Source organism: Monodelphis domestica, chromosome 4 (assembly GCF_027887165.1).
Source record: "Monodelphis domestica isolate mMonDom1 chromosome 4, mMonDom1.pri, whole genome shotgun sequence".
In the NCBI taxonomy this organism is placed as follows: domain Eukaryota; kingdom Metazoa; phylum Chordata; class Mammalia; order Didelphimorphia; family Didelphidae; genus Monodelphis; species Monodelphis domestica.
This window is the reverse complement of record NC_077230.1, coordinates 351,368,964-351,382,278: the sequence shown is the minus strand read 5'-3', so window position 1 is coordinate 351,382,278 and position 13,315 is coordinate 351,368,964. Positions and strand designations below refer to the sequence as shown.

Sequence of the window (13,315 nt, the reverse complement as noted above, 5' to 3'; positions counted from 1 at the left end):
ATGTCTACCCACAACCACACTCACTCTGGTGTGCTGACCTTCCTCCTTCCCAGCCTCCCAGGGCCAGGGGGCTCAGGACTCCTCACCATCCTTGGTTTGACCTATAGCACCACCCTTCTGGGAAATGGTCTGATCCTCCTCACCATCTGTGCTAACACCTACCTGCACCAACCTCAGTTCTTGCTACTGGCTCTGTTGGCCACTACAGACCTTGGTCTGGCCCTTTCTATGCTGCCCACCATTCTGGATGCTCTGTGGTTCCCAGCCCCTACTATCACTAGGGATGTATGCCTCCTCCAAATGTGCTGCCTTTATGCCATCTCCACCGGGCAGTCCTCAGTGCTGCTGGCTATGGCCTTGGATCGTTGGCTAGCTGTGTGTCACCCTCTCTACTATGTGGCCTTTCTTACCCCCAACCGCCTTGCCTGGACGAGCCTGGCTTTCATTCTCCGGGCCACCATCCCACTGCTACCTACACCCTTGCTGATACCATCCTGCAACGCTCATAATCTCTCCCTCCCTTTCTGCTTCCCAACAGAAGTGCTGCAGTTATCCTGTGGAGGACTAGGGTGGGCCTATCCAGTTGTGACTATGCTTACCACAGCCACTATGGATATAGTCCTCATTACCATCTCCTATAGTCTGGTGCTCCGGGAAGTGGTGCAGAGGATATCTCCTGCTGGGCAGCACAAAGCCCTAAGAACATGCACTGCCCACCTTTGTGCCCTTCTTGTTTTTTATGGACCTCTTTTTGCTTCAGTCCTATTCCCTGGCTCACTTCCAGGAAGCTTAGCCTCTCTTGGTCTGCTTGCATCCCCTGCCCTCCATCCCCTTGTCTATGGGATACAATCTCATCGGCTCCGCCGTGGTCTGCTTGGTGTCCTTGGTTGCCCTTCAACCTCAAGGATTGTTCCCAACCTAAAGAGGCCACGTCCCTAGGGTACATACTTTCCAAAGTGAACCAGAACTCAAGTTATTATTTGGAGGCTGAGGCTCCTCATTCCCTCTAATTCCATGTTTCTTGCTGATCCCAGTCACTCAGACATCTAGGAACTGGTATTCAAAGACATACAGCAGGATGGACTGAAGTTAGATACCAATATTAACTTCTTTAGGGAGAGAGCAATATTGTTCATTCTTGTGTGAGTGAAAGAAGAGGTGATGGAATCTTGTTTTCTAAGGGACTAGAATAAAATTAACTCCCTGGATTATTCTCCTCATTGCCTCATGCCCAGGTACAGGGGAATAAGTTATACCAACCAGTAATGCCCGGAAGGAGTGAGACTGAGATGAGGTTTTATCACATCCTCCTTTCCAATGCATATTCTATCTGGCAGGAAAGGGATTCCCATTTAATGGGACCTGCTGGGCCAAAGGAAGAACTCAAGAAGGCTCTAAGAATGATTTTGGCAAATATTCCAAAGATCAGCACTGATCTTTCTAAAATGTTCTACCCATTAGACTTCAAGGGCTAAGACAATGGGCATCTTACAGAGATCAGAAAGTGATTCTGAAGAAAATCAGTCATCCTGACTTGAAAGAAAAATAGGATACTCATTAGAGGGAAGAGGAGCTAAGCATAATCAAGAAACAATTTAGCTCACCAGATGGTCAAGCAGTCAATCAGTCAGTGAATAAGCAAGCATGTATTAAGTACATACTATGGTCTGGAGGTAGGTAGGATGAAAGCACAGTAGATACCATACTCAGCCTGAAGTCAGGAAGACTCATCTTTCTGAGTTCAAATCTGGCCTCGGATACTTAATAACTATGTGATCCTGGACAAGTCATTTAACACTGCTTCAGTTTCCTCATTTGTCAAATTAACTGTAGAAAAATAACAAACCATTCCAGTACCTTTGCCAAGAGATACCATAAAGGGATCACAAAGTCAGACACAATTGAACACCAATGGTAATGATCTAGGTACTGTGCTAAGTGCTGGAAAAACAATGAAAGAAAAAAAGTAGCCCCTGCGCTCAAGGTGCTCGTATTCTGATGGAGGAGCTTACTAGTTTATCCATTGGGCCATGAATCCATTATGTTAATAATGGCAAATTTCTAATGAATAAATGCTTTTAAGTGGTTTTGGGGGGGAAAGAAACTGAAAAAAAAAGAAAACTGACAAACAAAGATGTACAAACAAGAGCCATTTAGAGATAATCTCATAGAAGGGACAGACTAACATGCAAGGGGACTCAGAAAGGCTTCTTGTAGAAGTCACTAACTTGAACTGAGTCTTTAGCCAAGATCTGAAGGAAATTAAGAAAGCTAGAAAATGGAGATGAGGATGGAGAGAATTTCAGGCACAAGAAACGGAAAGCGAAAATGCTCTCTGGAGAGGAAATGTCATAGACAAAGCAATACAAAGAGGTCAGTCTTGCTGAATCAGAGTGGGGATGAGAAAGATGTAAGACTATAAAGCTAAGGGAGCCAAGGTATGAAGGACTTTAAAGCCAGACAGGATTTTATATTTATTTGTTTGTTGAGGAAATTGTGAACCCCTAGATTAGAGAATTGGGGGGAGAAGTGATCTGATAGAACCATTAGGATTCCTAATTGTGGGACCCTATTGTGTTTTCTGTGGCAGTTTTGTGAGGGAAAAAACTGCCCTCCTCAGGCCAATCCCCAGGGATATCACAGGAAATGGACCAATCCCAGGTCAATCTATACCCAGAACATTCTGGCCTTAAAACTAGGCAAATACTCCACATTCTTGTATTCACGGAAACAGCTCCTTAACGTCCACCTACTTTAGGAAGCCTTTCCAGATCCATGGGTGGGATGTTTTTCCTCTATTTTAAGCCATGACTTCATGAACTTCCATGCTCTGAATAGATACTGAATTCTCTTCTCTCTGTCAAATGAGAATCTGTTTTTCATGACCTACTTATTTGTTGCTCATTGATGTAGGTCAGGGTCTTGTTAGAACTGGAGAGGAACTGGTTAACTCCTTACATTCCCACAAGATCAGCTGGTATTGTGAGCAAGATTGTAGTTTATATCTAGGGAAATTTGGACTAACTTAGCCATCAGATGAACTATCTGGGACTGGGCTATCATTATCATCATCAACAACCAGCTTTTATAAAATGCCTATTATATGCCAGGCACTCTGTTAAGCACTGGAGATGGAAAGTATAAACAGTCAGTGATCTTGAGGAGCTCACATTCTAATCAAGGAGACAATATGCAAACAAATATGTATACACATGATATATACAGAACCAATGGGAAGTAATTAGAGAGAAAAGGCTCTAGCAGTGGAGGAAACCATTAAAGGCTTCCTGAATAAATCGCAAGCATTTTTGAGTGAAGAGGATATAAAATTTGTCTGAGATCTTGCAGAGAGCTCCTGAGTTCCCTAAAAATCTCTATTTGGATTGCTTTTAGCCTCTTTCCCACTGACTTGTTTTCTTCTTAAAATTCTTTTAAAAACTACTTTTGAAATATCTTAAGTCAAGAAGTATTGAATATATACATACACACATATGTTGTGTATGTGTGTGGGATGATTTTTTTTAAAAAGCTTTTTTTTTCTTACCGAGTGAGGCATCATCCCAAATAAGGAGAATATAAATTAGATGATCAATTATTTGATTATGTTTTTTTCTTTTGAAATTTTTTCAATTAATTTTGAATTTTTTTTCTTTTTCCCATTTCCCTATCACTGAAAAAAAAATAGAAAAAGAAAGTCATGTTATAAATCATGGTCTTTCCATTTATTATGCATTCCAGTATTTCCTTAGTCTATTTTAAACTCACAGTTTTCACAAATCAATTGTCTGTTTTTTTATGTATACTTATGTCCCAGGCTCTATGTCAAGATCTATGCATCTGGATCAGTCTGGAGACCATGAGATTAATGTGTCAAACTAAGCACCTTGGAAGCAGAGTGTGTATATCTGTGAAAGTCTGGAGAAGAGGACCTTGAGGGGAGGCAGTGTGTCAGATTGGGGTCCATGGAGATAGAGTCTTTGTGAAAGTCAATTCAAAATAAGTTAATTCAAATCAGTAAACATTTATGAAATTTTTCTTTTGTTCAGAAAAATGTAATATGTTCAGAGGGAGAAAAAAATGTGTCGGCATAGTCCCTGCTTCTATAAAGTTTCTAGTCTAGAAAAAGGAGAAGCTACAAGCACAGAGAGTATATATAATAACACACAAGTATACTGGAGATGAAATTAAGAGGAAACTCACCATGATAAGCAATTATTAAGTACCTACAATATACTAGTGCTTCGTCCTAGGCATGAAAAAGACAAAAATCAAAGCATTCCAAGCATAGGAAATAGCATAAGTAAAGGCATGAGATTGATAGAGTGCCAACTCTGCTGAAGTAAGCACAATGATCCCAGTTGGGTAAGAATGTGGAATTAATACATCAGAATAAGAGATAAGCCTGGAAAGTTGAGATGGCACTAAATTGTGAAACACTTTGAATACTAGGTAAGAGAATTTAGGCCATGTTAGGTATTTGATAGGGAGCCATTCAAACTTTATTAATGAACTAGTGAATTGGAATCATCTGCGGACCAGACAAGGTCTATGTGTTTAAGTCAAATTGCAGGCTGCAGGACAGGATCTCTGTGTTTTTGTGTCATATTGAGAGTCCTTTGCTGTATAGTGCCTAATTTAATTCAATAAATATCTGTTATTTGCCTACTATGTGCAAGGTAGCCTGAGCCTGCGATACTGGTTTTGTAAAAAACTGATAATTGTATTTTTTAAACATTATTTTATTTGGTCATTTCCAAACATTATTCATTGGAAACAAAGATCATTTTCTTTTCCTCTCCCTCCCTCCCACCACCTCTCCCATAGCCGACGCGTGATTCCACTGGGTATCACATGTGTCCTTGATTCGAACCCATTTCCATGTTGTTGGTATTTGCATTAGAGTGTTCATTTAGAGTCTCTCCTCAGTCATATCCCCTTAACCCCTATAGTCAAGCAGTTGCTTTTCCTTGGTGTTTTTACTCCCAGTTTGTCCTCTGCTTCTGGGTAGTGTTTTTTCTCCTAGATCCCTGCAGATTGTTCAGGGACATTGCACTGACACTAATGGAGAAGTCCATTACATTCGATTGTACCACAGTGTGTCAGTCTCTGTGTACAATGTTTTCCTGGTTCTGCTCCTTTCACTCTGCATCACTTCCTGGAGGTTGTTCCAGTCTCCATGGAATTCCTCCACTTTATTATTCCTTTGAGCACAATAGTATTCCATCACCAATATATACCACAATTTGTTCAGCCATTCCCCAGTTGAAGGGCATCCCCTCATTTTCCAGTTTTTGGCCACCACAAAGAGTGCAAGTCTTTTTCCTTATCTCTTTGGAGTACAAACCCAGCAGTGCTATGGCTGGATAAAAGGGCAGACAGTCTTTTATTGCCCTTTGGGCATAGTTCCAAAATGCCTTCCAGAATGGTTGGATCAATTCACAACTCCACCAGCAATGCATTAATGTCCCAACTTTGCCACATCCCTTCCAACATTCATTACTTTCCTTTGCTGTCATGTTAGCCAATCTTTTAGGTGTGAGGTGATACCTCAGAGTTATTTTGATTTTAATCTCTCTGATTTTAAGAGATGTAGAGCACTTTTTCATGTGTTTATTAATAGTTTTGATTTCTTTGGCTGAAAGCTGCCTGTTCATGTCCCTTGCCCATTTATCAATTGGAGAATGGTTTGATTTTTTGTACAATTGATTTAGCTCTTTGTAAATTTGAGCAATTAAACCTTTGTCAGAGGTTTTTATGAAGATTGTTTCCCAATTTGTTGCTTTCCTTCTGATTTTAGTTACATTGGTTTTGTTTGTACAAAAACTTTTTTAATTTGATGTAGTCAAAATTATTTATTTTACATTTTGTGACTTTTTCTACATATTGCTTGGTTTTAAAATCTTTCCCTTCCCAAAGGTCTGACATGTATACTATTTTGTGTTCACCTAATTTACTTATAGTTTCCTTCTTTATGTTCAAGTCATTCACCCATTCTGAATTTATCTTGGTGTAGGGTGTGAGGTATTGATCCAAACCTAATCTCTCCCACACTGTCTTCCAATTTTCCCAGCAGTTTTTATCAAATAATGGATTTTTGTCCCAAAAGCTTGATAATTGTATTTTGATATAATTTATTTCCTTCATATTCTTATGTATTTTATTTCATGCATTTAAAACATTATTCTAAGAAGGAATTTGTTGACTTCAACAGACTGTCAAAGGGGTACAGGACTCAAAACATTTATAACTCCTAGTATAAAGCACTTTCTAGTTGAATTCCTTGCACATAAAGTGACTTAAGAATAGCTACTGGATATCTTGACTTTAGAGACAGTGAAAGGAGTCAATAAAAGGAATAAAGTCACAATATCACAAAATCTTGAGAGTTGGGAAAGACCTCAAACACTTACAATTCAAGCTGGAATTACAATCCAAAAATCCAGGATCCAATACCCTAATGAGCAGTTAGCCAATCTCTGCTTGAAACTCTTCACTAATGGGGGGGGGGGGGGGGGGCGGTGGCAGCGGCCCGGGGGATGGAGATCCCCTTGGAAGAATGGCCCCATGAAGGGAAAGAAGAATGGGAGATTCAGGAGCTGGAAAAACTAGAAAAGGTATAGCTTTATTCATTGGTTTGCTAATGCATATGCTACAGATGAAGAACTATGAAGCAAAAGGCCCAAGGGTCACCTATTTGTGGCCTTATTTCATCCTCTTTATCTGCTTCATTTTGTTCCTATATTCTGCAATCCTCTTCATCCTCATCCACAAGGAATTCTGTCACGCTAAGTGTCTGAGATCTTCCCATGTGGCTCCCAAGAACTCAAACTTGGAGGGAGAGGAGGTGAATTTGGAGCCCATGGAATCTCACTTGTAGACCAGCACATTGCTCATACAACCTTCTTGAGTCCAGATACCTCCCAGTTTCTAGCACACTTTAGCTAGAATGCTAATAGTGGATAGTAGAGAAGGCAAGGATATAAAGCGGAGGCTGAGCCCAGTTATGAGGGCAGAACTGAGATGCCTAAAATGGGATTGGGTCCCTGCTGGTGTTCAGGGATTTTGCTGGGCAGTGATTTGAACCCTGAAGCTTGCCATTTTTGAGATGTGCTGCTTCATCTCTCTTTCCCCACTTCTAAGTATTTTCTGACATTATGGTATTTGGGGATATTGGTTACTGAAAATTCAAAAGTTCCTTGTATGGAGTTTTGAGCCTTTGGAAGGAAAGTGTAATATAAATCCATAAAATAAATAAATATAACTGAAGGATTCCCCCTGCAAAGCATTGTCTCTGAGTTGGGAAAGGGACAGTTCAAGCAATCGATGCTACTACATGTTACTATATAGGTGCTATGATAGATATAAATAAGTATAAGGCAGCATCCCAGGCCTCAAGAAACTTATAATCAAATTAAAAAGACAATCAAACTTAAAAACAAATTTAAAAGTGTTAAACACATGAGAGCTTAAAAAAAAAAGATTAAAAGTACAGATAGATGGAACCAAAACCTGAGAGGACATGTTGAGCTTTGACCCTTGGTAAATTTGGGGTAAGGGTAGGGCATAAAATTTGCCAAAACACATATAATTAAAAAAAAATTTCTATTTTTGGTTTTTTATACAACCATCAATTTTCTAACATCACTGTCCTTAAATACCTTTCTCTTGCAAAGTCATTTTTTTTTAAAATCAAAACAGTGATTATACCTCTCAGAAGTATAGCATAATATAGGCTTTTTTTGCTACAACAACTAAGATTAGGCTTTTCTGATAGCACTAAAGTAACTCATTCTTCCTTCTGCTCAAAAAATGTAAACTTTGCCTTCTTTAAAGTTTATGGAAGCTGATTTCTTCAATCTTTGTGGTTTTTATGTGAGAGCTGTCATGAAAATTTAGGGTTACAGCATGTATTCTAAGAAATTAAGGGGAACAGAGGGAAAGAGGCTCAAATTGCAGAAGGATAGCAAAAGAAAGTGCCAACAGTATACAGAGTGGGCTCATTCTATATAGACTATCTCCCAAACAGACCTCTTCAATAGTGTCCTCAATAGAAGATGAAAACAGAACAGTCTTGAAACTAAGTGACTTCAGTATTATGAATGAAATCAAATTACAAAATCCAAACTTCAGTACTAAGCTAAAATATGTCTATTGGAGGGGAAGAAAGGAAATCCTTTGTGTTATTTGAATCTATATCTGACATGTAAATCACAGAAATAATTTATCAATAACACATCATAGATGATATTTTAGAAGCCCAAATGAACCATTCAGTCTTTAACTAGAAATTCCTTTTGGCCTAAGACAATGAAATAAGAATTACACCTATCATCTCTAATGAACAAAGCAAAGTTTTCAACTTTAGGGAATCCCCCATGGCAAGCTGGACATAAAGTTTCTTTGAGGTTTAATGAGGATGATAGACCACATGCAAATATTCTTTCTCTGGTTCTCATTTATTAAAGTAGGCTCCATGCCTGCTTCTAGTCACAGGGTGAGAAAAAATGCAAAGAGAAAATAAATGCTTGCTAATTTACAAATTGAAAAAAAAATTATTTTAACAGCTTAGGCAGTAACAAATAATTTAGTCAGATTTGTATCCTGTTTCATACTAGGATGAATTTGGAATTCAACTTCTATAAGTCTAGCAATTCTATCTTTTGGGGTGGGCTAGTTCAAAAGACTTGATTTTTTTGTTTTTGCTGACTTAATCAGGTAACTTTGATATCTAGCTTGAAAACAATTTTGAAAGGGCATAGATTGATACATGGTGAATATTGGAAGTTATTGCAGTTATCCCCTCACATAATTTAACTATAGAAGCCCATTGAATTTTGAATGGTATAATACTAAATGTTCTGCTCCAGAATTCAGGAACTGTGGTTTGATAACATTTTACAAAGCAACTACAATTTTTTTAAGTGCATCATCTATATGGAATGAAATTCTTGATGAAACTTGATGAAATAGCCCAAACCTTGCAAGGTAAAAATATTTAATTGTTTCAAGGGAATAGAATGATACTTTGCAAGAAATTTGAAAAATCATTAAGAATTACATACTGAAATCATAGGATTTAGAGTTGTGAAGTACTTTTCAAGTCATCAAGTGCAACTCCTTCAGGTTTATTATTTTTTTAATAGATAAGGAAATTAAGGCCCAAATGGATTAAGCAATTTATCCAACATCACTCAGAGAGTAAATGGCTAAAAGTTTGGAGATGTATTCAAAATCCATTGGGAATCATGCAGAAAGTTAAAATGGATTACAAGATGGAATTTTTAGCCAAACAGATAGATAAGTCTAAAATTTTTAAATGGATTTTTTAATTTATTATTTTATATATATAATACATATATAAATATATAATATAAATAAATTAATTTAAAATTATGGATTCTGTTTTGTTTTAATTTGATTGTAATTAATAATTCTGAATTTGTTAGCATTTTTCAAATTCTATAGATAGGTTAACCAGTTGCTGTATGTGTATAGATACATGTGTTATATGTGAGTGTTTGTAGCACAGTTGGTAAAGTGTCAGACTTGGAGTCAGGAAGACTCATCTTATTATTATTATCTAGCCTCAGATATTTACTGTGTGACCCAGGGCATCACTTAACCTTGTTTACTTCATTTTCCTCATCTATAAAATGAGCTGGAGAGGGAAATAGCGAACCATTCCAGTGTCTCTGCCAAGAACCCCCCCCCAAATATATATATATATATATATATATATGTACATATATATATATATATATATTCTCCAGATGGAGAATATATTTCATATGTTTAATTAGGAATAGAATGATTTAAAGTTTAGATATTATTAAACCTTCCACTTCTAGAGTCTGCAACATTAAAATACTGAACATAAGAAAATAGAATTGCTAAATCTTACTCAAATCTAGAAAAATTACAAATTACAACTTTCAACAAAGTGAAATCAATAAAAATATACTTAAGTGCTCTCACCCAAGAATATTCAAAATGGCCATCCTCTCAATATGTACATATATACATATTTTAACAATTACCAAAAAATCCTTTTTGACCAAGTAATAATTCAGCTACTAGCTAGAAGAATTAATTTATGAGAAATTAAGAATAAATTTGTTTTTTCTTTTCATAAAAAAAAAGAAGAACCAGAGATGAACTTTTAAAGATAGACAAAGACTGAACTAACTATGAATTGGGTTTACTTCTTTTCCAAGGACTGAGTTTAGAGAAAAGAAGAAAAAAAACTAAACACCCTCAATTATATCTCAATCACGCAAATACCTGGGAGTCAACCACAGCTAATATATTTTTCCCAAGCATCTCTGACTATGACTGACTGTTCCTTTTTTCCTAAGTTTCAGTGAACCCTTGTGATCAGATTATTGTTCAACTCTGTCCTAAAACTATATAGAAATTCCACTTTCTATAGATCACTGGAAATTATCAGTATCACATTGCTGGTATCTTTTCCCAAAACTATAGTCATCCCAGGCCATGGCTTTGATGGTTTTGATTATATTCTCTTTTTCCCTGAAAAGATTTGTTATTATAACTACTACTCTGGAAGTTTTGGTATTTTTCAGGTTGACACTGATAATAGTTAAATCATTCATAGTCAATCATCATACATTATTGCTATTTCCATGATTCTGGACATTTTGTGTCACTTCATATATGTCTTTCCAGGTTGTTTTGTGGTCATCATATTTATCATTTCTCATGGCACAATAGTATTTCAACATAATAATATACCACAACTTTTTCAGCCATTCTCCAGTTAATGTATATTCCTTCCGTTTCCAATTCTTCGCTACCATAAAAAGAGCTATTATAAATATTTTTTGTGCAAGTAGGTTTTTTCCCCCTATATTTAGTCTTCCCCCATCTTTGATATAGACCTAGTAGTGGTATTTGCTGGGTCAAAGGATATTCACAGTTTTATGGCCCTTTGGGCATGTTTACAAATTGCTCTCTAAGACAGTTATATCAGTTCACAGCTCCACCAACAGTGTATTAATGTCCCAGTTTTCCTACATCCCTTCTAAAATTGATCATTTTCCATTTTTGTCATATTAGCCAGTTTGTTAATAGGTATGAGATAGTTATCTCACAGTTGCTTTAATTTTCATTTTTCTCATCAATAGTGATTTGAAGCATTCTTTTATGTGACTAATGACAGTTTTATTTTCTTCATCTGAGAATTGTATGTTCATATTGTAAACCTTAAAATTCCTTAGACTTATAAATGTTGGAAATTTCACCATTGGGAAATTTCATACTTGTAAAATTTCTTACTGATAGTCTATTGGAATGTGAACCCCATTGGCATGGGAGGTTCCTCCTCCTCCCTTCTTAAGATTACTTTAGGACAGAAACCTTTTGCTGAACAATGGAAAGGACTTTGACCTATGCTTAAGCATAGAACAGGAATTTCTTTGAGTCATCATTGATTTTAGAATTGATACAATGGAGATACTTGGAATCAATCTCCACCCTACTCAGTCCTAACAGGATTGAGGAAGGACTGCAGCATAGATCAAAATTTAATTATTCCAATCTCTACCCTACTCAGGTTAACAGGATTTAGGAAGGGCTGTAGCAAAGGATCAAAGATTTAATTATTTGAAAATATGACCTTCAACAGACATGTGCAAAGCCAGAGACCTCTGGGCGGTCCTGGGTTAAGCTAGAGCCTCCATTGGCACAGGGAAATTGATGGACAGTGATTGGTAGATGTGAGAACTGAGGGGAGGGAACTTGGATGGTTTCCTTAAAGATAGAGGGGTCTGAAGACTCAGGGTGGTGGTTGAGGAGTTTGTCTGAGTGGTTGGAGTGTGCTCTGAGAAGCTTGCTCTGAAGGAAACTGAAGGTGGGGGCCTTTGAGACTGTTTCTCCATTTTGGTCACGTGAGTAATAGGGACTGATCTCTTTTCTTTGCCCCAGCTATCTAAGGGCTTGGGCCTTTTGGCCCAGCCTAAACAGAGTGGGTATTTAAGCCCTATTCCTTTCTCTCCCCTTTCGCTCTCTCTCTATCTCTCTCTCTCTATCTCTAATTCCTTTCTTCCTCCTGTTTGTAATTAAACTCTATAAAAGGCTGACGGCTGATTTGAGTTTTCATTTAGGAATTACATAGCTGAATTCCTTGGCGACCTTAAATTAATGTATATATATATATATATATATATATATATATATATATATATATATATATATATCAGTCTTTTAAAGTTATTTCCTTGTCACAATATCCTTTGACCATTTGTAAATCGGGGAATGCTTTGTATTCTTATAAATTTGACTCAGTTCTCTATATGCTTAAGAAATGAGATTCTTGTTAGATATACTTGCTATAAATTTTGGCCATTTTTTTGTTCCCCTCCTAATCTTGATAGCATTGGTTTTATTTTTTGTAAAAGTTTTTTTTTAATTTAACATAGTCACTTATCAATTTTATACCTTGTAATGTTCTCTATGTCTTATTTGGACATAATTTTTTCCCTTATCCATAGAAAGGTCTGACAAGTAAATAATTTTGTGCTCACTTCTTTATGATTTTTTTAAGATTTAAGATTTAAGGATTATGTTTATTATTTTTAAGATTTTGTTTTCTAAATTATATATAATAATTTTCAACATACATTTTATGAAATTATAAGATATAAAATGGCATCCTTTATTTCTAAGTTATGTATCCATTTTGACTTTCCTGGTACATAGTCTATACTTAGTCTCTGCCCGACTGGGTCCTACTTTTCTTGAATAGTGAGTTCTTCTTCCAAAGGCTTGGATCTTTGGATTTGTCAAACACTAGGTCATTATGGTCATTTACTACTGTGTGTTAAGTTATCTAATTTGTTCCATAAATCTACTTCTCTTATGTCTTAGCTAGTACCAGATTGTTTGGATGATTGCTACTTTATAATGCAAGTTGAGATCTAGTATAGCTAGGCCACCTTCCTTCATATTTTTTTTCATTAATTCCCATGATATTGTTATTCCAGATGAATTTTATTACCAGGTATTATTTCATAAGAAATGTAATTTCTCATCCTTCTTTTAGTCCCTGGAACAAGGTCCTAAATGCTTTTCTTTCCTCTATGCCAAATAACTCTCTAGGTTCTGTCATGCATTTCTTTTATTAAATTTAAATTAATATCCAATAACTCTAAGTATTATATTTTATAAGATTCATTCGTAATCACTTGAAGCAGAAGAAATACAAGAACAAAAGTAAAAGCCTAAGTAAAGCCGTGTGAGTAAAATTCTCCTGTCTGGCACTCACCGAGCCACCATAGTTGCCTTCCTGGGAGCAATA

General features: G+C 36.6%; 1 protein-coding gene across 1 annotated transcript; it reads left to right on the top strand.

Moving 5' to 3' along the window:
• Positions 1–939, top strand: LOC103096723 (olfactory receptor 51M1-like). Its single transcript, XM_007491102.2, has one exon. It carries the CDS (start codon positions 1–3, stop codon positions 937–939), a length of 939 nt encoding a protein of 312 aa, XP_007491164.1.
• The last annotated feature ends 12,376 nt before the right edge of the window (positions 940–13,315 follow it).

What these genes read in the sequence shown, in the direction of transcription:
- LOC103096723 (XM_007491102.2), top strand. Translation starts at nt 1, where the DNA reads ATGTCTACCCACAACCACACTCACTCTGGTGTGCTGACCTTCCTCCTT.